Raw genomic sequence first — 22,208 nt, 5'->3', positions numbered from 1 at the left:
TGCCTCAATGGGTGATTCAAAATGGTGTAATTTCCAATAAATAGGCAATATACATGATATAGAGGGGGAGGGGTTGACTTAGACAGCCCCTGAGAGGGATATTTTTCGATGTGCCAGCGCTTCTTAATAATTTGTAGCTGATAGAGCAAAGCCTACGCTTTTCTCTCAAAGTAATTGCAAGAAAATAAAATTGGCTGTATGATATAGAAACGCCCTTATGCCTCAATGGGTGATCCAAAATGGTGAAATTTCCAATAAATAGGCAACATACATGATATAGAGGAGGGGGTGACTTAGACAGCCCCTGAGAGGGCTAGGGTTCGATGTGCTAGCGCTTATTTATGTAGCTGGTAGAACAAACTCTACTCTCTCAAATTAATAAAATACTAATAAGCACAAACGCTTTTTTGCCTTAATGTTGGGTCCAAAATGGTGAATTTCCAAATACATTGGCAATAAGCAAAAGGGGGAGGGGTGACTTCCCCAGCGCCCCCCCCCCCCAGAGAGGGGTTGGCTTCGATGTACGTGCCACTTCTTTTGATATAGCTGGTAGAACAAACATGACAAAGCTTACTCTTTTCCTCTCCAAGTGGTTTCAAAGTAATTAAAGTGGCTGTACTGTATAGCAGAAATGCCTTTTGCCTCGATGGGTGCTTAAAAAAATAGTGATTTTCCAATTAATAGACAATATACAACAACATGATATAGCCAAAGGGGGTGGGGGGGGGGGGGGGGGGGCTTCGACACCCCCACCCCATGAGAGTGTTAGGCCTCGATGTGCCAACATTTTGTTTTATGTAGCTGATAGAGAAAAGCCTACTCTTAACTCTCCAAGTGGTTAAAAAGCGGAGATAATTGCATTTAAATTTTATTAAACTATTCATTATACATATTATACATGTACAGTACATGTTATACGTATTAGTCTATGGAAATGCATACAAAAAGCGACATTTCTGAAATTGAAGTATTCAAGTTTGATACCTTATAAATTTGCTAAGAAGAATGATACAGAGTTGGAATTTCATCCACATGATAATAGTATGTCAATAAAGTTTTCTGGAACATTTCAAGGTAATTCATTAATTTTTCTCAGAATTATGTAAAATCATGTATTTGCAAAATTTTCAATTTTTGGGAAAAAATGACAAAAAATGCAGTTTTCTACTTAAAATCTCAGCCAAATGACCTACTTATCCCCTATAAATAGTACCAAATTGTAGAACATTTATTTGTCTTTCATATGACACTAATTTTGTGGCAATGGAATATTTATGTCAAAATCTATGTACGAAAATTCAAATGTTCTGAAAATTTGGCGGCCATTTTGAAAAAAGCGCCCTCACGGGTTAATTTTCAGGATACAGCCTGGTTACCTCATATATTCATATTCAGCGTAAAAAACTGGTCTAGAAGCACTATATGAAAATTTCTCCTTTTTCTTGTGGCACCTTGCTCAATTATAACCCGGACTATAATAAGTTCAGTAACGAACTGCAACAAGTTAAAGCGTTCCAAGTGACAGAGAGGAATGAACAAATTTTTGTTGATCCTGGTGGAAACCTGTGGAAAAGGAGCTAGTGAACCGACAGTGGAAACATTTGTCACATCGTAGTGAGGAACGTCAAGAGAGAGAATCCAGAAATCAGCTAAGTAGACAAGTTTCTTCATATAAAAAGCCTATATAAATAGAACTATTAACATTTAATCCTATAATATTACGAAGGACATTAAATACTTAGGGCCCACGAACTATAAAAACTCTTTCTTTTCTCCTTGACCCTAACCTTTTCCCTTACTATCAGTTTGAGTGATTGTGTGAATGTACATGTATGTTGAGCTCATAATTTACAGTGTATCTTGGGTAATACTAGAAAGTAGAAAGTAAACCATGGTAATGGGTTTTGAGGAAACCAACTTTTGAGAAGCCAAGGAAGTGTAAGCATAAATTTTAGATATAATAAACAAGTGACCAAGTTAGCTTTTATTTGTCTTTTGCGTTTATTTCACGGTGGTCTTTGTGTTAACTAACCTCCCCCAGCTCGGCAATGTTGAGGCGGTGCTTTTCCTGAGCTAAACAGACCTTACCAAAAACTATTTTCCCCGCCCGCCGTGATAAAGCCGCTGTCGAGGAGGGGTGGGGGAGCGTTAGACGTATATATATATATATATATATATATAAAAGTGCTGAATGTTACTTATTTTAAGCTCACACTTTGTGCTCGATTTTATGAAACGGGCAACACCAATATCATAGGCGGATCCAGCTTTTGGCGAAAGGGGGGGGGGGGGCGCACTGCCGAGCGGCGCACATATTTTTGCACTTCACCGGCGCCATAAAAGAAAATGTTGAAAAAGGGGTAAAGTCTGACCCTGTCAAATGCTCTTTTCAAAATGTAGGATTTCCAGTCATGCCATTTTGCATGACCACACGCAGATAATATTTCCGGGGGGGGGGAGGGCAAGACTCGAAAATTTGGTGCACATCTCACATTTGCACATGTTTCATAGTTTTCATGAAATGTTAAGGAAAAAAAAATTGTTTTTCACAACAGCAGATCGCGAATGTGCCCCCCCTTCCCCCTTGCTGCGTACGACCATTCCCTGAAGTCCACTTAAACATATCTCATTATAACAGAAATATACATCAATTTAAACATATAATCTTTCTAAAACATATATAGAGAGAGATTGAAAAACTTATTAAAGAAAGAAACAAGCAAAAAGTAACACAAATTATGCATGTTATGTGCGATTTCAAAATCTCGTGTATTAACCCTTTTATTGCGATGAGGCCAATACATTTGTATATTAATAGAGATACAAGTTTTTTTTACTATATGTATATATATATACACAGGGGCGTCGATCCTTTTTTAAGATTTGGGGGGCAAAATCATGAATCAACTTTCCAAAGGCGCTCGATATCACACAAAACAAACAAACTCACACAAACACACACACACATATGCATATATATATATTTATATGACTCATGAGATAGAAACACATATCTAACCAACAAATTAATGCGAGCGCGAAGCGCGAGCTGAATTTTTTTAGTATACTGATCTGAAAACAGGAAAAAGGTACCTGTTTAGGACTGTTTGTAGTAACTCATGAGGAGGATACATATCTCACTACACAGAAAATGCGAGTGCCGAGGGCGAGCTGAAATTTCTTTATATTCTGACCAGAAAGCTTGATATTCTATGCATTTTTGGTACCAATGATTAAGATGGGTATCTAAAAAAACAATAGATGCGAGCGCGAAGCGCGAGCTTAAAATTTAAAAAAATTCGATCTGAAAAAAAAAAATGACAGTTTAATGGACGTTTGTAATAAAGAACAAGATTATATCCAGCAAAAGATTATTGCAAATCGAAGCGGGAGTTCTTTTGACGTTTAGTCCTGAAAAAGGGACATTCTATTCACCTATTTAATCATGAAAAGTATGGGGTTTTGCTACAGAAATGATGCGAGCGTGAAGCGCGAGCTGAAAATTTTCATATTCCAATCTGAGAAGCGGATAATTTAAGCACGATTTTAAATAAAGAACGAGTTGTGTAGCTCAATCTCAATATACGACTGGTTGCGTAATTATACACTCCCGGTACTAGCAACGGGTTTTTAGCAAAGTTTTGGGCTAAAATATCAAATCATCTTCATAAAACACTATAGTAGCTCTCTTAAACTAAAGGCCATAGAGGTGGCACAATGTGGAATGTGTAGAGAAGAAAAGTGACTGACCTTCTTTTTATTAAAGCATTGGAAAATAAGATCAAAATTAAAGGATTTGCTTTACGCTTTTGTATGATTCTGGGATTTTTGAAATAAAATTAAAGATTTCATGGCATCTGTCATTCTGTGGGCAACTGCCCCGCCCCAGTCCACTCTGTAAGGGCATGCGATAAGCTTTGTTATGACCATTCAACAATAAAATGTATAACCAGGTGCCGCTGATCATTCTTGACCGGCGCCGACCTAGATTTGGTTGGCAATAGGCCCTTCTTCATTATTCTACCGGCGCCTATTTATTGGAACCAGGGGACGCTGATTATTCTTGACCGGCGCCGATTTAAAACAAGTAGTGCTGATTATTTTTACCGACGTCACGTAAGATTCAGGCAGCGACAATTCTTAATTGACTGGCGCCGATTAAGAACCAGGAGGCGCCGATTATTCTTGACTGGCGCCGATTTTTAACCAGGTGGTGCTGATTATTCTTGTCCGGCGCCGATTTAGATTTAGGTGGAGCTGATTATTCTTGATCGGCGCCGGTTAAGACTCAGGCAGCGCCGATTTATAACCAGATGGCGCTGATTATTCTTGACCAGCCCCGATTTAGATATAGGTGGCGCTGATTATCCTTGATCGGCGCCGGTTAAGACTCAGGCAGCGCCGATTTATAACCAGATGGCGCCGTTTATTCTTGCCCGGCGCCGATTTAGATTTAGGTGGAGCTGATTATTCTTGATCGGCGCCGGTTAAGACTCTGGCAGCGCCGATTTATAACCAGATGGTGCTGATTATTCTTGTCCGGCCCCGATTTAGATTTAGGTGGCGCTGATTATCCTTGATCGGCGCCGGTTAAGGTCTCAGGCAGCGTCGATTTTTCTGTACCAGCGCCGATTTATAAGCAGATGGCGCCGATTATTTTTATCTGGTGCCGATTTAGATTTAGGTGGCGCAGATTATCCTTGATCGGCGCCGGTTAAGAATCTGGCAGTGCCGATTTTTCTCGACTGGCGCCGATTTATAACCAAATGGCGCTGATTATTCTTGATTGGCGCCAGTTATTATTTTTAACCGGCGAAGTTGTTGGGAAAAGGGTAGTTAAAAGAAAAGATAAGGAAGATGATATGATTGTGCTTTGCTGGGGGATAGTGTTTCCTTACTGTTGCTAATATTATATCAGTGTATAATTTTTTTAAGCGGCGCCTTTTCCTTTCTTTCCTTTATTTTTATTTTTTCAAGCAGCGCCTTTTCTTTCTTTTACTTTTTTTTTTTTTTTTGAGCGGCGCCTTCGGCGCCGCTCAAATATTAGGGGGGGGGGGGCGCCCCCTGCGCCACCCCCTGGATCCGCCACTGAATATCGTGTGCACCTTTGTTCACCAAAATGTTCTTTTGCCCACCATTAATTTGCCTCCCCTAGTTAAAACTTCCTCGTACCACCACTGTGCCTCTGCCGTGTTAGAACGTACTGTTCCAAACAGACCTCGTGCATGTACTTCTTCTTATGCCCTTGGTGACGTGTAATATTTGTATAATCATTCATTAACCATGCATCATTTATTTTTTACGATACGGACACGATCGTAGACAACACAGTTATCCTATGCGTGACTGTTTTTTTTTCGTAGACACAGACGCCCCGGATATGCTACAGTGGTACATGATTAACCTGTCTACCATGTCTACCGTTGGGAATACCCTTTCACGCTCTACTACTCATAGAATTGCGAAACTCCTGAAAAAGACCGACAACCGTGGCGGAGAAAGGGATCCATGACCCCATGGAGTATTCCAGGTGAAATAACCCACCTTTGTATTCAAATGCCATCAGCTATGACGGCTTATAATTATAATTATATAGTTGAGAATGATCTCAACTTGAGATCAAAATAAAAATGAGAGAGGCTGTTGCAAGATATCAGAGTAAAGGGGAGGGGGAGGGGTAGGTGCTAAACAATTTTCTTGGTTGATCCTGTAAAGTGGCAAATACATGGATATTATGTGATATTTGATATTTTCTTTTCTGATTCTCATTTCTCACAGTAGAAACTTAATACGGAACCTTGAGTTTTATCTGCTCTTCACAAAACTATTATCATGATAATAATAATAATATAGGTATATTTCCCCAGGGTAGCCACTTCAGTTCCGAAAACTGTTCTCCCAGCGGGGCCTGCTATTATTACCCGGCTAAGCTAGGCTACCTTTTCGGTGCACACAGCTTTTTGAGGAATTATTTCCTGCCGGTACCCATTTACCTCACCTGGGTGAATTCAGCACACTGTGGATGAATTCCTTGCTGAAGGAAATTATGATATTATGATATTCATTGCAGACAGGTCCCTTGACTATACACAATGGCGAGTATAAGAAAATAATAATAGTGGCGTCACAATGAAATTATTGTTCCCTTTCAACCTATATTGCTGCACCTGCGTTCCCTCGACGTCTCGTGACTAACGACCTATTGTACGGCAAACGGTAAAATATGTGTACTTCGAGCTCCAGTTAGTCAGGAATTTACAACGCAGATTGTGTGTACTTGTGCATGGCTATCATGGCTACGTGATCATAATATTGTCGTTTTTTAAGTAACAAGTGTGATCTTCTTCGCCATCATAATTGATGACGGGGTAGATAACGTTTTCTTGACTTGAAAGTATTCTGGACTGGAGCACCTTGGAACCACCGGTAAATCTAGGTCTACTCTAGAATAGGAAAATTGATTTGCTGTGATAACAATTGTGTGCAAACAGCTTTTAGCTGCAAGTATTATGTGACAGTGTCTTCATAGAGAGGAGGGCAAAACCAGAAACATGGCAAGGGTTTGTCCATTCCGTTCTCTTCTACTTGAAATTGACGATGGCCTCACCAAGGCAGACCTTGATAAACTGATCTTTCTTTCCAAGGACGAGATCGGTTCTGAGAGAGAATCAGAAGAAATCAGCTCTGGACTGGACCTGTTCGAAGTCTTCATCAGGCGAGACGTCATCAACAAGGAATGTATTGATTATCTTGCAGATCTTCTAATCAAGATAAGACGGTTCGACCTGAGAAAAGATCTCTGTAAGAAATGGGGTAAGGATGTACGCGATTCTTTGAAACTCAGACAAACGCTATAGTGCATTCCTCGAATTTTCCTTAATTTATATAGGACCATATTATATTGTACGAGTATATTCTTATCACTGGCGCAAACTCCCGGGGGATGGGTGTTTTATCCCCATACTTTTCAGAGGGGGGGGGGGGGGTACAATCATTGTACAATCATTCCACTTTTCAAGACAAACGATTTTATTTAAAATCATCAAATGATTAATACTACTTTAAATGCGAGGAACGCCGAGGATTCATCTTTAGATGCAGCCAAAGTGCTTAAATTGCAATTTGGCCATGACAAATCTCGATATTCAGCTTAATGCAAAGATTATATAATACCCGCTGCGTCATGAGAGTATGACTATTAAATATTGTTTGATCATAAACCAATAAAAAACATCCTTTGAATACACTGGCGTGAATGAGGGGGGGGGGGGGTCATATCGAAACATCTTTGTGGAAGGGGGAGATTATGTACAAAAATATAGGTATACCCTATACTTCAAGTTAAGTGTACGAGGATTTACTGTTGACATTGACGACCAAATCAATGCCGTTAATGAAACACAGAGGCAGGGGCAGCAATATTTCCCAAGCACTTTACAATTTCATCTGTTTATACATGGAGCTATAATAGCTCCATGGTTTATAGGAGACTTTAAATCACATTAATTCCATAACAATCTAATAAATATTTCAGATATGAATTTTGCTCAAAATTTCGAATGATGCAACTTCTTCCAATTTAATCTTACGATTATTCAAAATCTCTCCCCTCTGCATTTTTCCCTTTTAATATATTGATTCATTCACTTATTTTTTATTCATTTATTTATATACATATTACAAAAATCATTAAAGAACAATTCATAATAAATCATTTAATTTGCATTATTGTGCTATTTCAATGTTTTATTGAAGTTTATATCGTTACCTGTGATGGCCTAATATCATTTCATAAAGCACCCTCAATCCCGATAATGATTATCCCATTTTTAAATTCTCATTTCATCTTTAACCAGTGAGAAAATGAGTTTCATTGAAGAAAATCTTTACCGTTCAATCCTTATTTGCTTTTTATATTAATTTTTCCTTTTCTTCTAAGGTTTAAGGTATTGATAAGTTACCTGTATCATCCTCCGTACTATATGCATTTCATTTTAAACGACTGAAACAACATTTTCAATGCTCGCTCATAACGCTCACTTGCTGCATTTATCGAATAATTTCACACCCCTTGAAAGATGATTTGGTTATCGTTCTGTCTTTCATCTGCTGAAAATTGCTCGCTCGCATATTGCTATAAACTTTAATCCATTCGTTTATATCACAACAAATCCATTTCAACATTAACATGATAAAAAAATATAGGCCTTTAACTGAGAGATGATAGTATGTACACGGTTATAAATATCCCTGTATATTATGTTATACACAGCCCTTGGTGTGGGAGTGTCATCAACATTTTTAATTTCCAGGTCAATATATTGCTATAATCATGGACCTACTACACAGGTCCATGCTATAATCATCCCCTCAACTGCTCGGACCGGATTTACGCCAGTGATGCACATATAAACTTAAGGTATTTTAATCAAATAACACTAATATCAGGATTGAAATACAGGCTAGGAATGTCTCTTCACGTTTGGGTCAATGTTTCAACAGTTTTTTTTAAACAAAATATGGACGCGGAATGAGAACCTGTTAGTGTTGGTGTTTTAAGTATACGCCTATGTCATGATCAGTATAATGCTAATTTCATTATGAACATAAATCGGCAATCTATCATATGAATTATTCACATTTTGTCTTAAACACAGGTGTCTTCCGGCAAACGTGCGACGACACCACCACCAACACAGGTTCGAACCTTGATTCCCTGCAAACCGGACACACGGTTAAAGAAGTTTGTCTTCAAGACCACTCTAAAGAAAATCCGGTAATACAAGTCTCCCCGGGTCACCGTCTAAAGCATACAGTCCCAGAAGTGCAGAAAGATGGTCAAGATGTGAAAGGTATGGATGGGGAACAGCCACAAGGAGAGGGAAATCAACAGAGGAAGGAGTCCGCGATGCCCCTTGGAGTGCCAAGTCTGAGCCTCGAGGATGTCTTGCCTCTCGATGATATGATCAGACGACGCACAGATGAAAAACGTCCACCGTGCGTAAAATCAGGATTTTCTGAAAGCTTTTACCATAACTATGAAATGCCCAACGGCAGACAGAACTTTGGGGACAAACAGGACCGCTATCTAGCTGTTGGAAACAGGAGCAGTATCTTTAGTGTGGACAGTCTTGAGGAGCAAAGCAGTAGCAGCAACTTTCTTGAGTTTCCGACTGGGAGATCCAGCATTGACAGCTGCTGCAGTAGCACGTTTAGTGTCGATAGTCTAGAAGAGACGAGATCGTTAAACAGAACAATTTCCCGAAAAACTGGTCATCGTCGCTCTATGAGGTCCAGTAGCTTTCATAGTAAACGTAGTAGCACTATTAGCACAATGAGCACGGATAGTTTAGAAGACCAGTATCCCGAGTTCTTGGGACATGAGAGAGGAGTTTAAACCACAATAGGTTTACAAATGATTCAGCTACGCGAGAGTTATTCGATGTAATTTTATGTCATGTACAGAAACTGTTGTTATGTCATGTTATGTACAGTAACTGTTGTTACATATTCTCTGGACCCCAGGGAAGAACAGTTTTGTTATATTAACAAAGCTCAGTGGGTTTACCCAGCCATCTCACTATACTTTTGATTTTATTATGTACATGCATTTACCTTGTATTGTTTTTAACATTGTGATATGGAAAATAAATACCAATACCAATCATAGGGACATTATTGTCTAGCTAGCTGACAGTGATCCGGGGTGTGTCATGAAAGTTGTCCGCGCTGACAATATCTTTGAAATCCTTTTTTTGATTGGCTGAGAGGCATTTGCTTCTGCCTGTTATCATAATAACTGTCGGAGAAAGTCAGCCTGTCAGTGCCAAGTTGCCAACAAATTTCATGAATCGGTCCCCTGGGAATCATTCGATCGAATTCATACTGGGCATAATACACAAAGCTTGTATATTATATTATGTAATCACGAATTTAATTTCTTTAAAAGAATAGTTTTGCCTCACTCTACACAGACCAACAGGTATCACTGAATCAAGGTCCATATGTCTAGATATTATGCAATTCCTACATTCTACATTCTGACTCTCGCCTTTGAAACAGAGGGTCGTGGGTTCGAATCGTAGCCATGGCGTGTTTTCCTTCAGCAAGAAATGTATCCACACTGTGCTGCACTCGACCCAGGTGAGGTGAATGGGTACCCGGCAGGAGTAATTCCTTGCACGCACTGAGCGCCGGTGATGGTAGCTCGAGCTAAAGCCGGGGTAATAGTAGCAGCGCTTTGTATCCTCTGGCAAAAAGCGCTTTATAAATCCAGCTATTATTATTATTATTACACATTTACTTGACTATATTTGTTTTGCTATGCATATCTATACATAATGCGTATAATTTTCGAGTAAAACAAATTCAAGACCTTAAATGAACTGTTTGATATAAAGAAATCGAAAATTATTTTTTACACCTTCTTATGTACAAATAATTTTTTTGTGTGTATTCATATTCTTATTATTTCGTATTGTAATTAATTTCTATGAAATGTTATCTTAAAAGGAATGCCAGGGGAAAGAAAATAAATGCTTATATAAATTAAACTGAAATGGTTGGTTCATCGACATGTTAAAATGTATGAACGAGAGCATTTTGCAATTCCAATAATACGATAAGAACATGCTTTACATATTGCAGATAACTTTCTTGAGGCGGGCAGGCGCATGTGGGGCTATTTACTAAAAAAAATATCGATTTTTCACACCCAGTTAAAAAAATAAAATTTAGTGTATTTCGTATAGGAACATAATTACAAAACTATCCTTACAGACCGGTCAATGTAATCATGACGTCATGACAATTGGCCCAAATGACTGTTAGTCTGATAGTGTACCAAATCGATATACCAAATGGGGTTTGCTTCTTCCCAAGTGACCTTAATTTTCTTTCATTATTGTACTCGTTCAAAAAATTCTGTACAACTTACCCCCAATATTTGACTTTTTTTATATTTGACACAATGGTCTAAAATTACCGTGTTTTTTTACGGGAAGACCGATTTCACGATGCAAATGTAAAACCCAAAATCAATCAAGCGTTGTAAAGTGAACTATTAAAGTTGTAGCGGAAAAGTCTAGCTCCAGGTTGCCAGAAATGTTACCGTATATTTTTTTCAACCTAATCAAATTTCAGACTTTTTGGAAAGACAGGGGCAGAGAAAAAGGTGTGCATGTATATTATTATGTATTATGTAAGATTCAAAATATTTCTTGATTACTCATTTTAATTACTCAGTCAAACAAATATATTCAAACATAATGCATTGAAGTATAGTGTTTATTAAAAGTTATAAAAAAAATGTAACGCTATTTTTCATACAAGAAAATGTATATGAATAAATTACCATTATATATGAAATATATTGTATTCATTTTACGATTACATTATTTTTGTGTCAGTTTCAAATGAAGGTAATACAATGAATGAAAATAATATATATCGGAAGGAATAGTCTTAGTTTAAGTTCAGTTCATTAGACAAAGGAATATTTCGACAAGAGTCTTGAAATACACAAAATGTATCGTTCAAGGCAGGGGAGGGGTCAAATAAAAAGTGAAATCCCGTTCGAAATTTTGAATTGCAATTCCAATGTCCATGTAAACCTTTAGCCAAATAATATATCGATTGTATAATTATTCGGGAGGGGGGGGGGGGGTGCGCTATTACATCCCCAAAATAGAAGAGAGTTGATATGTTGTGGTGGCGTTTTCAGAAAACCAGGCACATTAAATGGTATAATAAAATGTGGTATTTTTTTATATGCTAGCTGAGCCAATAAGTGATAAATGTTGATTTAAACAGGGGCAGCGGGACCTGGGGGTGGACGTGGGTTGGGTGTTTTTTTTCTCCAAAACCATGTACAAAAAACGTAAAATGACCATCTGATTGTGATTTTTGTGCATGGTCAGCCCCCCCCACAACCGTTCCGCTGCCCCTGTTGAATGTGTGAATGCAAACATTAATTAGATAATGGGGAAGAACTACGGCATTTTAATTTTCGTAATTTCCTGAATGAAAAATATGTTTTATTTGATACGTCACCCGAAATAAAAACAACAGTTCCAGATCTACAACAAAAGAAACTTGTTAGCTGAATAGATGGAAATTTGAAAAAAAAACATGAATATTTAGAAATGGGACAATAATGTTTTGTTCGTGCAAATTTTCGATAAAATTGATTTGATGTTGGTGTGGCCTTCCCCATTATACTCCTTCTGACTAATAGGCACATGTATTGTTTTTATTCAACAAAAACTTCATTTCAAACAAATAGCGATCAACATACACGAGTAAAATACATGTGTATCCTACATGTCCTGTCAGAGTCATAAAAACATAAATCAAATTCTCGTCAAAATATAAGCAAATATCATGGTAAATTACCAGTTGGTCTACACCCGTTTTGCCTACTTTTTCTTTGGTCGAATTGCCATTTAGCTCATTTACCATTTTGTCTTATTCCCAGTTCGGCTAGATCCATTTCGTCTAACATTCTCTTGGTGAAACTTCACAAAATCTCTATCGCTAGATGGACTCTTTATGAATCGGTTATTATTTATTTGATAAATAAAACATAATAGGTTGACAAAGTGGAAATTAGACCATTCAGATACTAAACTAAATGAGGAATTGATTAAGTGGTTATTAGACCAATTGTAGAGTAGACAAAACGGCAATGAGACCAAATTGGTGTAGCCCAAGTGGTAAAAGTAGATCAACTGCTTATACATGTAGACCAAAAGAATATTATTCTGATCTCATTACAAATTTGTTTTCTTCCCGTAAATACACTGATTTTGTGATATAGCTCCAGTGTGTTCTGTGATGGCACCATTAGTGCAGTCGAAACATGATGTCTGCCCTGCCATTGGCTGAAAGGTGTCACGTGGGCATTTGATGCAGGGAAGCAATCCTGTCGATGAAAAATGGCCCTTGGGACACATATCTGAAATGCAAAATGAAAAAGAAAAATATGTAGTTTTAATAGAGACACGGGGCAAGTAAAGAACGAAATACATGAAATAAGGGTCCAATATTGAATGAAAATATAGATCTACATATATAAGTCAAATCCCAATGTAAAAGTAATATGAGGAATGTGAAAAGACCAACCCCCAAAAAGCGGCTATAATGGTGAAAATATCTGCATATATTTTTATCATATAAACAATTCCAAAAATGTCCTCATTTTCAAATAATGAATCACGATGATAAAATGTTTTATTAAATAAATATTATAATAATGTGTCTAATCATAATGGACAAGTAAAATAATTTTCAATATCAAACAATATTTTGTGGGATTCAAAATCGTGGGGAGGTGCTCACATTTGACGTCACAAAATGAAAACTTACTAACGATTTATGAATAGATATGTTTTTTTTATTTTACCAAAATAAACTTAACATCAAGGCGAACATTTCAATTTTAATCGTTCTTACCTTTACAATGGTCAATAGACTGACTTCCTTTTGTCTCCGTTGATTGGCCAACAGCACATTTTTTACACGTGACCTGCGCTTGTTTATCTTGATAGTAACCATGGAAACAAGGGATGCATTCAGACACAGACCGGTCATAAAAATGACCCGTGGTACAGGCAACTGTTGAGAGACGTTTGGATGTAATTACTTAAGTATTCGATATTGGAAAAAAGGCGAATTAGGAAAGTGGACCAAATCTATAACATCTGAACATGGAGACGAAGCGTAGTGTATCACCGTCTTACTTATTTGCAAGATATTGCAATGATCGACTCAGGGTTTCATTTCAATTTTGAAGTAAACCAAATATAAACAGGCAAAATATGATAAACGAATGCAAAATACACAGGGCAGTTCAGCATTGACAAGAAAAAAAAAGACATTAACGAGGATAGATTACTAAAATTACAGACCAAAGTAGTAAAACGATAATAAGATTAAATTCATATTCAAATGTTCCTGAAATCCAGGAAGAGGATTCAGCGAAGGCGGGGGGGGGGGGGGGGGGGGGTGGGGAGGGGCAATAATGTTTCATAATTTCAAAATATATTCCATCAATAATACCAAAATATTTACGTTGTCAATCACTCGTGATCAAGGGGGGGGGGTGGGTTAAGGATTTCAATTTCTTCTCAAAAATCTTATATAAAAAACCGCCATTGTAATGCAGTTTTCAACAAACTTTATTATACATGTACATCAGTCACCATACAAACGTTTTGGCATGGACCCATTTAACTGATTAAAATCTTATGGCGAACAAAGGATGGTGCCGAATTTAATTGATTGCTTGCTTGCTTCGCATGCTCACTTCGCTCTATGGTAACTTTTTTTCATAAATAATGTATTGTATCTCTCCCATTGTCAACACTATCTTAATATTGTCTTATAAAAAAAAATATTCTTTTAACTGGTTTATGCTAAAGTTGTCATCATGTTGCACTTCTGTTTTTGGGTTTACATCATTTATACGAATATATTAATAGGAGGGTGCATTCTACAAGTTCTGTTTTTTCACAGCCTCCTCCATACCCAACCTGCTTATATGATTATCTTCATTTAATGTACATGTACATCTTCTTTGTCTTATTGCACACACACACCCATCCACCCACACACCCATCCACCCACACATATTATATATATATATATATATATATATATATATATATATATATATATATATATATATATATATATATATATATATATAATCACAAAAGGTTTAGTAAATGCCGTAGAAATAAAATCGTAGATTTTAAAAGGAGCATAGCTCTCAAAAATGAAAGGTAATATAAAGTCACACTCTTCGTCAGTGCCCATGATGTGACAAAAAAAGGTTTACCCTGTAATAAAGTACACGAATATCATTCTTTTGGTTTAACTCGAAAGGGATCAGAGAGGATTGTTTGAACATACTAATGCAAGAACCATGTTAACCAAAATGCAATACAGCCATTGCTGTAGCAGAATACACGAGTTTTGCAGAACTTTCTACCAGCAAAATGAAAGAGTAAAAACAGATGCTAAAGACATACCACATTTGAACGAATCATGATCGGCGATGTAACCATCTTCGCATTGGATGAGCGAGGATCCTGACATCATGGACAGCGATGTGAGATTATGCAGTAAGCTGAATTCTTCCTTGACGCCGTGTGCCATGGACAACAACACATCTTCATGATCTAAGCCAGAGAACTCAGCCTTTCCAGATTTGATCATCATTGCGAGATCCAGATAGATAATCGTCGTGTTACCATGTCCGGGTTTAATCTGCGGGAGTACCTCAAGGTTGTTGTTTATCGCCCGATTTGTTTGTCGCTTCCTCCGCCGCGTGATTTTCTGATTCTGTTGTAGCATGTCATGGGCTGCGACGTCATCACCACACCAAACGACCACGTTTTCGACCAAGCAGTCGGCTTCCTGGTCGCAGGCGTCCCTGAACATCGACCCGCGGAGAATGTTAATGAAAGCCTGGGCGATATCATCTGAAGTCGTTGGAGTTTCACAGTTTCCCGTATAATACTGTAATGCTGATGGCAAGTAACTACGTCGCGGGTCACGAGTTTCTATGACAGAAATACATATCAAATTGTTATATTGAGGTTATAAAGGGGTTAAATTGATTTTCCCACACCGATAGAGTTTTTTTAAGGATTCACGTGTTGGAATAAGCTCCCTTTTCAGATAAATATATCATTATACTTACAAATATATTAACAAAAGCTACTGACATAACTAGATTCAAGCAATTTATTAAGCATGGACAGTTTAATTTTAAAAGACTCAAATTTCAAGCTAGGGCCTAATAGCCCATGATAACAATTATGTTTAGTCTTTTTGGTCGATTTCCGAAAGTATTGTAAACGCATATGGTACGCGTGCACCTTAACATCTATTTGCAGAACATTATTCAAAGATGTGTTTTGCATCATAGCAAATCCCCTATTAGTCGCAATTATGTTGAGGGGAAAGTCTTTAAAATCAAAGTTGCTATATCAAAATGGTTTTAGCACGCTAAACATTGTGGAATAACTAAAACTAATTGAGAAACTCGTCGAAAACCGAATAGGGATATGCTAAAATACACAATAACACACAAGTGGATTATGCCAGTGAAAACGCCGTCGTACTTATTTTGCAAATTACTATCAATTCAATTGTTTCTACCTGAAATGTAAAGTGATTTTTTTTATTTATACAAACAAACAAACACTGATTATTTTACTGTTACCATTTCAGATTTCAGATGTTAATTTAACTCCTCAACTCGTTCTGACTCTTATATTTCTAGCATGCCGGACCATGAAGACTGCAGATATATTTAGTCCCAGTAATTATGTTTTTTATGATAGGGTGTGTGCGTGCAGTGCATGAGAGAGGGTGAGTGAGGGCGTGTGTGGAAGGGGAGGTTAGGGTGGCACTCACCCGAACAATCAGCAACGTACGCGTGTGGACTCCATAGCCCAGACGCCCCGCAGACATACAACTTTGTAGGTTGGTGAATGGAGCTGGTTCGAGGTATGTCGTACGAATCCTCGCACGACACACTGCAGTATCTTCTAAACATCCAATCGTCACAAGACAGAGCTCCATGCATGGGTGTGTGAAGTTCTGTGCATGGAACAGCTAGTAAATATATAACAAGCACAAAAGCTCCGTTAATATATTGTTCAAATGATATTTCGATGGCACAAATGCCCATTTCCATTTTCATTTACTGTATTCCGATGAACAGATGAAAGAAATCTTTCGAATCACTTTAAAATTTCATCTTTAAATGATTTCAAAGAATTCAAACGTGTCATAATCGTTTTTTGGAAATTGATACCCGCTAGCATCATTCCGTTTAACTGACAAAGTACAGGGAAATTTCAAGTACAATCCTATGTATGTATTGAATCCTTGATCTGCCGCAGGTAAATCCCGCACTGTACATTCCTACTCATTTTGGTGCCAATACAAGTACGTGGGTTATGAAGGCTTAAAAGCATTTGAAACATCAACACATTTATGTTAGTAAACCTAGGAGATTCTAGAACTCTATCAGAAGTTTGTTAGTGATATTAATTACAATGGTGAGGCTGTGTATCAAGGATTACAGCTGTATCACCAAATGAATCATCAAGAAAAATGAACATGATAAATATGAATGGAATTGTTTCATTTGAACGGTAACTAAAAAAAAAATCAGATTTACTACAAATCATGAAATTCCGAACGTACAAAGACTAAGGAACTTACGTTCAATATTCACAGTGAATTTGCACTCATTTTGGAAGCCATTCTTGAGGTTTGTAGCTCGATATACGATTTCATTCTCTCCCCATGGTAGCTCCACCTGATTGGTCTCGTAGTTACACGTGACTAATACGTCATCCCCTGGAATGTCTTCAACTATGGGTTCATCCCATGTGGCCATCGTCATCTGCTGACTGGTTGTTATATTCTGGTCGGGAGGACAGTAAAGGAAGATCGGTTTCACCAAATCTGATAGGGAATATAATAAAGACGAACAATAAATTGTTGAATTGAATAACTCTTTTTTTTGCAGGGTAAGTACTTCAGCTTTACCTGATCTTCCAGACAATCATGCATACTAATGTTCTCATTACTCTTCTTTATTCTAAAACGTGAAGAACCTGCATGACAAGACCCAATGTCCCATTATCAAGTATTTGGTTAGCCGTGCTAAAGCTGTGGTATTGCGCAGCGCTTATAAACATTATATTAGGACAAGTGCTACAAAAATGTTGCATATTAATATTCTCATCAGTAATTGGACAGTTAGAGATCCTGAAAGTCACAAGGAATACCTTACACTTTACCTTCAATAATGACGTCGAAGACACACGAGGCTTTATTTTCAGAGTCATCGACAAAAGTGTATCGAAATACACTATCAACAGTAACATTGATGGGTGACCCCAACGCCAGTGGGTCCGTCATCACCTCCAAGTGCGGATCGACGTTGTCCTGGGCGCTAGGAAGGTCAAAGGTTACTTCGACGCCCCAGAATTCTGTGCGATTAACGCGGACAAGTTCCGGACATGATGTGATGACCGGAGATAATTCATCTGAAAGAAAAGGAATACCATAATAATAAGGTAAGGAACAGGGTTGGAGCCACTGGTCGGCAGGGGGGGGGGGGCATTCAACCCCCAAAAGTGGCAACATCTTTGATGCAGTTTTAGATGGGTGAAGCAATGAGCATGCACAAGACAGTGAGCAGCTGTTTTGCACAAGCGCACAAAATATATTTCCATAATTTGGTGCATCAAAGAAGCTAAAGCTGCTGTATTACACTATTTCAGAGAACAAGAGTAAACCTAAGCTGAAATTTACTGAAAACAGAACCTGTTTTTTCTAAATTGACCCTTTTCTGCCTATGCGCAGAATCCAATTACGAACTGGTCTGTAGACTTACCCTGGCATGTCATCGATCCTAATTCGACTTCACGATCCCATCGTCCATCTAGGAGACACGTCACAGTAGAGAAATTACCGACCAGACTTAGACCACTTGTACAAAAGAAGGCACAGACAGTATCAATTGCAACCCTGGAATCTTGAGAGCAGGCTTCTGGATATACCTCGACCATGGCGGCGGGTAACGGGACAGAAGGGCACCAGTTCGCTGTAGGATGTCATGGAAAATGGGACTTCTATGAATGTCTTTGGAAGCTTGGTGCATGTATTGTATTACTACTACTATGGCTACTTTACTTACTTCTTAATTCATAGCAAAGTATAAGTAAGTGGTGTTTTAATTAGAGCTGAATGACCTGATTGAGAGTTAATCTTCCAGAATCTTTACAATATTCGTTTCCTAATGACACAATCGATATGCAGTTCAGTGATTTAAAGCCTCTCTTAAATTTTGGTTAATCCCCAAAGTATTTGTCCCTATTTTACTTCATTACTACGTTATATGAACGTGCATCTCACAAAACTTAAATTATTGATTTTCTCTTGAAAGTTATTAGGCATGAATATTTCTCCTTGTTATATTAATATTCAGCATTCTGCATTGAATGGATTTAAAATTTCAGCAAACATATTCCGTAATAGCTTTCTGTTATGCAATCACTGTATTTTTGCAAGAGGTCTAAATATGTATGGAAGCAAACACTCTCCATCGGAAATCGGAAAACTCCTACAAATAAGCTTTCATATATACAACCTTCACATTGCGGTTCTTTTGCCCACATCCAATAGGTTACTGAGCCGTTGTATTCACATGAAGCCAAACCCGAACCATTCAAGTGATAGCCTGGATTGCAAGTCACTTGGCACGAGGAACCGTATTCAGTGTTGCATGAATCCTCAAGCAAGCCATTGAGAGGCGGAACCAAAGCCTCACAACGCAGAACTGTATATGGTATACATGCAGAACGTATTGATAATTAGTTGATGTACTTGAATGTTTAAAGAAATGTGGATTATATTTATTAAGAATAGACATCGTAATAAATAAACTTAGAAAATTGTTATTATTTACAAGCATATTCCGAACATAACGTTTGTTGTTACCACATCTGAACGAGCCCAATTCCATTTATGAATAGCTCGAGAGGCAACAATTCTTGTCAATTCCACAAAAGTAATTATGTTTACATGGATTAAGCATGTGAATCATTTGTTCGTTTAACAAGATCAATGAGTTAATCTTTAAAGTGTGTAAAGTTCTTGAACCAGACGGGGATGATTAAAGTAATAATACAATTATTGCATAGATTAGATCTGTTTAATAACCCATTATATTTACGAAACGAGTGGTTAAAATATCTACTTCATTATTTTCTTCCATAAACAGTAAATGAAACAAAAACATCATGTTTATGTAAAATCAAGGTTTTGAGATATGTATGTTTTACGTTACTTGGGGGCACCATTAGTATCTTTGTTTTAAAAAAATGCTAACCTTCGACGTTGACAATGAATGAACAGTGTTCGATATTCCCACTTCTATCCGAGGCTACACAGGTCACGTGATGCTGACCAACGTGCATACTGACATTCGATGGATGGTCACATGATACTGATGGACCAACGAAATCATTGTCTGAGGCTGCTACTGTCCACGAGACAAAGGCTGTGGTGGAACTTCGACCAGGGTGAACGATAAAGTCTTCTGGACACTCCGTAAAGACGGGTGACTCTTCATCTGTCGAAATACATGAACGAAATTATATAATTTTATTTCCAGTACTCCTTAAGACCAAGGTATCAGATAATGTAGGAACTTTACTAAATACTTCTATACTTCTTGAGGGAATCCATCGATAGTATATGGATGTTTACCATGCACTTTAATTTATTTTTTAGTTAAGAGGGTGATTTACTACAGTTACATATTGCATGGCACTTCGTTTCAAGGTTTGCCTGAATATGCTTTTATGTTCATCAAGTTCATATATGTTCAAAATACCAGGTAAAAATGAAAATTTCTAGTAATTTTATTTTAACAATAATGACAATCTTATGAATTTCACACAATTACATTGAATCCTGTGTAGCTATCTGTAAGAAATTTTAAATAGAAGCACGATTGGCCAACAAATGGGTACACAGCAAAAACTGTGGTGTTAACCGGTGTACATAGACATGATAGAGGACCACACCTGTTATTTTACACCGGTGTCAAGTTGACAGTGTCAGTTTAACACCTATATGTGTCATTACAACACCTTTGGTTACATTCTTTGGTGCTATGTTCAATCTCTAGGGTGTAAGTTTAACACCTCAGGGTGTAGTCCTCTATCAACACCAACTGGTGTCAGTTTTAACACCAAAGTTTTTACAGTGTATGAAGTATAAAAATAACTAGTGCAGAAACTAATATTGCTTCTTGTTGATGAAAATATCTAAATAAAGGAGAAGACTAAACACTAGCTTCATCAGCCGAACTCAATTCGAATATACCCTTTCGTCTAAAGATGTGGTTCAAATATAGAAATCAGAATGTGAAACAAACCTGAACAATTTTGAAACTCAAATCTGTCATAACGTTAGTTAACATAGTTTTCTTCACCATTAAATCGTGAATTAAGAAACACAGTCAACCACAAACCCCCCCCCCCCAAAAAAAAAAAACGTTCGAAATGTAAACAAGGTTTTCATATTTTCTGCTCCCATAAATTTAGCAGATGATAGACCATGGTCCATGTTAAACTCGACTTCAGGATACGGACCGCCCAGACTGCCAGATTTGGAGCAGTAACACTTGATATGATATTTATATGAGTACGATGGCATTCTCAATTCCTGTATCAAGTTCCGTTAAAAAGAAATGTTTGTAAAATTACCTTTGCAAGTAGTTGATATAATATTCTTGGTCCATCTTCCATTGCCTGAGCACGTGACACTGACAGAGTCTTGAGGATAGATCTGAAAACCTGACCGGGAACAATGGAGGGTGCAAGTATCTCCGAATCTTGGCCCCGAAGCGCAGGAGCTTGGAGTGACATCTATCCCGGGTTCTAGGTCTAATGGTGGGCAAGGGGTGCCTGGTTGATCAAGGGAAAGAAAGTCAACATATAAACCTGTTTTTTTATATACATTTTACTGATTATTACTATTTCCATTTGAATTCATATATGATTTAGCATGAATATAAATATATAAATATAAATGAAAATAAATGTGTAAGTAATCAAATTTTAACTATATAGCACACACTTCAGGGATCTTAAATTAGAAATATATTAGAATTTAGACTTTAGTTCTGCCAATCTTGTTTTTCTACTGTAACATTGGTCTGCTCGACAATCATAGTGCAAAGCTAGAGTAAAGCCGCTCACGTTCGCAGGAGAAATTGGTGCTGGTCCATTGTCCATTTTCGTCACATGACGTCACGTCCTCTCCCAGACCCTGGTAACCATAGGGGCATGTGAAGGAACAGGTGGTTCCGTAGTCCTCTGTTAGTGGGGGATCGTTGTAACATCCTGATTTTATGGCTGGTGGTGGTACCCGAATACCGTGACAAGTTCGAACTGTCATTTGATAAGAGGAAAATAACATGAATGTGATATTGTAAATTAATCTAGTAAAACCAATGTGGCAACATAGTTATAAATAAATAAATAATATATAAATATATATATACATATATATATATATATATATATATATATATATAAACATACAAATTTGATAATTTGAAGAACAAATAAGAGAGGAAATTTCCTTACAGGACGGTTACCGCAATA

At 37.5% G+C, this 22,208-nt stretch overlaps 2 protein-coding genes across 5 annotated transcripts in view; one reads left to right on the top strand and one right to left on the bottom strand.

The window, feature by feature from the left end:
* The first annotated feature begins 6,241 nt into the window (after window positions 1-6,241).
* Window positions 6,242-11,367, top strand: LOC135156346 (uncharacterized). Its single transcript, XM_064108521.1, has 2 exons — window positions 6,242-6,813; window positions 8,658-11,367. Exons 1-2 carry the CDS (start codon window positions 6,552-6,554, stop codon window positions 9,395-9,397), a joined length of 1,002 nt encoding a protein of 333 aa, XP_063964591.1. The 5' UTR covers window positions 6,242-6,551; the 3' UTR covers window positions 9,398-11,367.
* The window catches only part of LOC129274258 (sushi, von Willebrand factor type A, EGF and pentraxin domain-containing protein 1-like), a 45,145-nt gene continuing 34,205 nt past the window's right edge, over window positions 11,269-22,208 (bottom strand). For 2 of the 4 annotated variants that reach the window (XR_010295459.1, XR_010295460.1), the window contains 12 exons: window positions 21,801-21,992; window positions 21,306-21,506; window positions 19,922-20,164; window positions 19,181-19,369; window positions 18,425-18,634; window positions 17,826-18,074; window positions 17,242-17,487; window positions 16,426-16,626; window positions 15,033-15,566; window positions 13,453-13,614; window positions 11,992-12,955; window positions 11,269-11,823 (listed from right to left, as the gene is read on the bottom strand). Coding sequence is in view for 2 of the 4 variants with exons in the window: in XM_064108519.1 (XP_063964589.1) it covers window positions 12,771-12,955; window positions 13,453-13,614; window positions 15,033-15,566; window positions 16,426-16,626; window positions 17,242-17,487; window positions 17,826-18,074; window positions 18,425-18,634; window positions 19,181-19,369; window positions 19,922-20,164; window positions 21,306-21,506; window positions 21,801-21,992 (2,612 nt within the window). In the remaining 2 variants the exon portion in view is untranslated. Of the gene's footprint in view, window positions 12,956-13,452; window positions 13,615-15,032; window positions 15,567-16,425; window positions 16,627-17,241; window positions 17,488-17,825; window positions 18,075-18,424; window positions 18,635-19,180; window positions 19,370-19,921; window positions 20,165-21,305; window positions 21,507-21,800; window positions 21,993-22,208 lie in introns of all 4 variants that reach the window. The other 2 variants (XM_064108519.1, XM_064108520.1) reach the window with 1 other exon arrangement.

This window comes from Lytechinus pictus, chromosome 13 (genome assembly GCF_037042905.1).
Source record: "Lytechinus pictus isolate F3 Inbred chromosome 13, Lp3.0, whole genome shotgun sequence".
In the NCBI taxonomy this organism is placed as follows: domain Eukaryota; kingdom Metazoa; phylum Echinodermata; class Echinoidea; order Temnopleuroida; family Toxopneustidae; genus Lytechinus; species Lytechinus pictus.
Note: the sequence above shows the minus strand (reverse complement) of the source record. Positions and strands in the feature narration are given on the sequence as shown.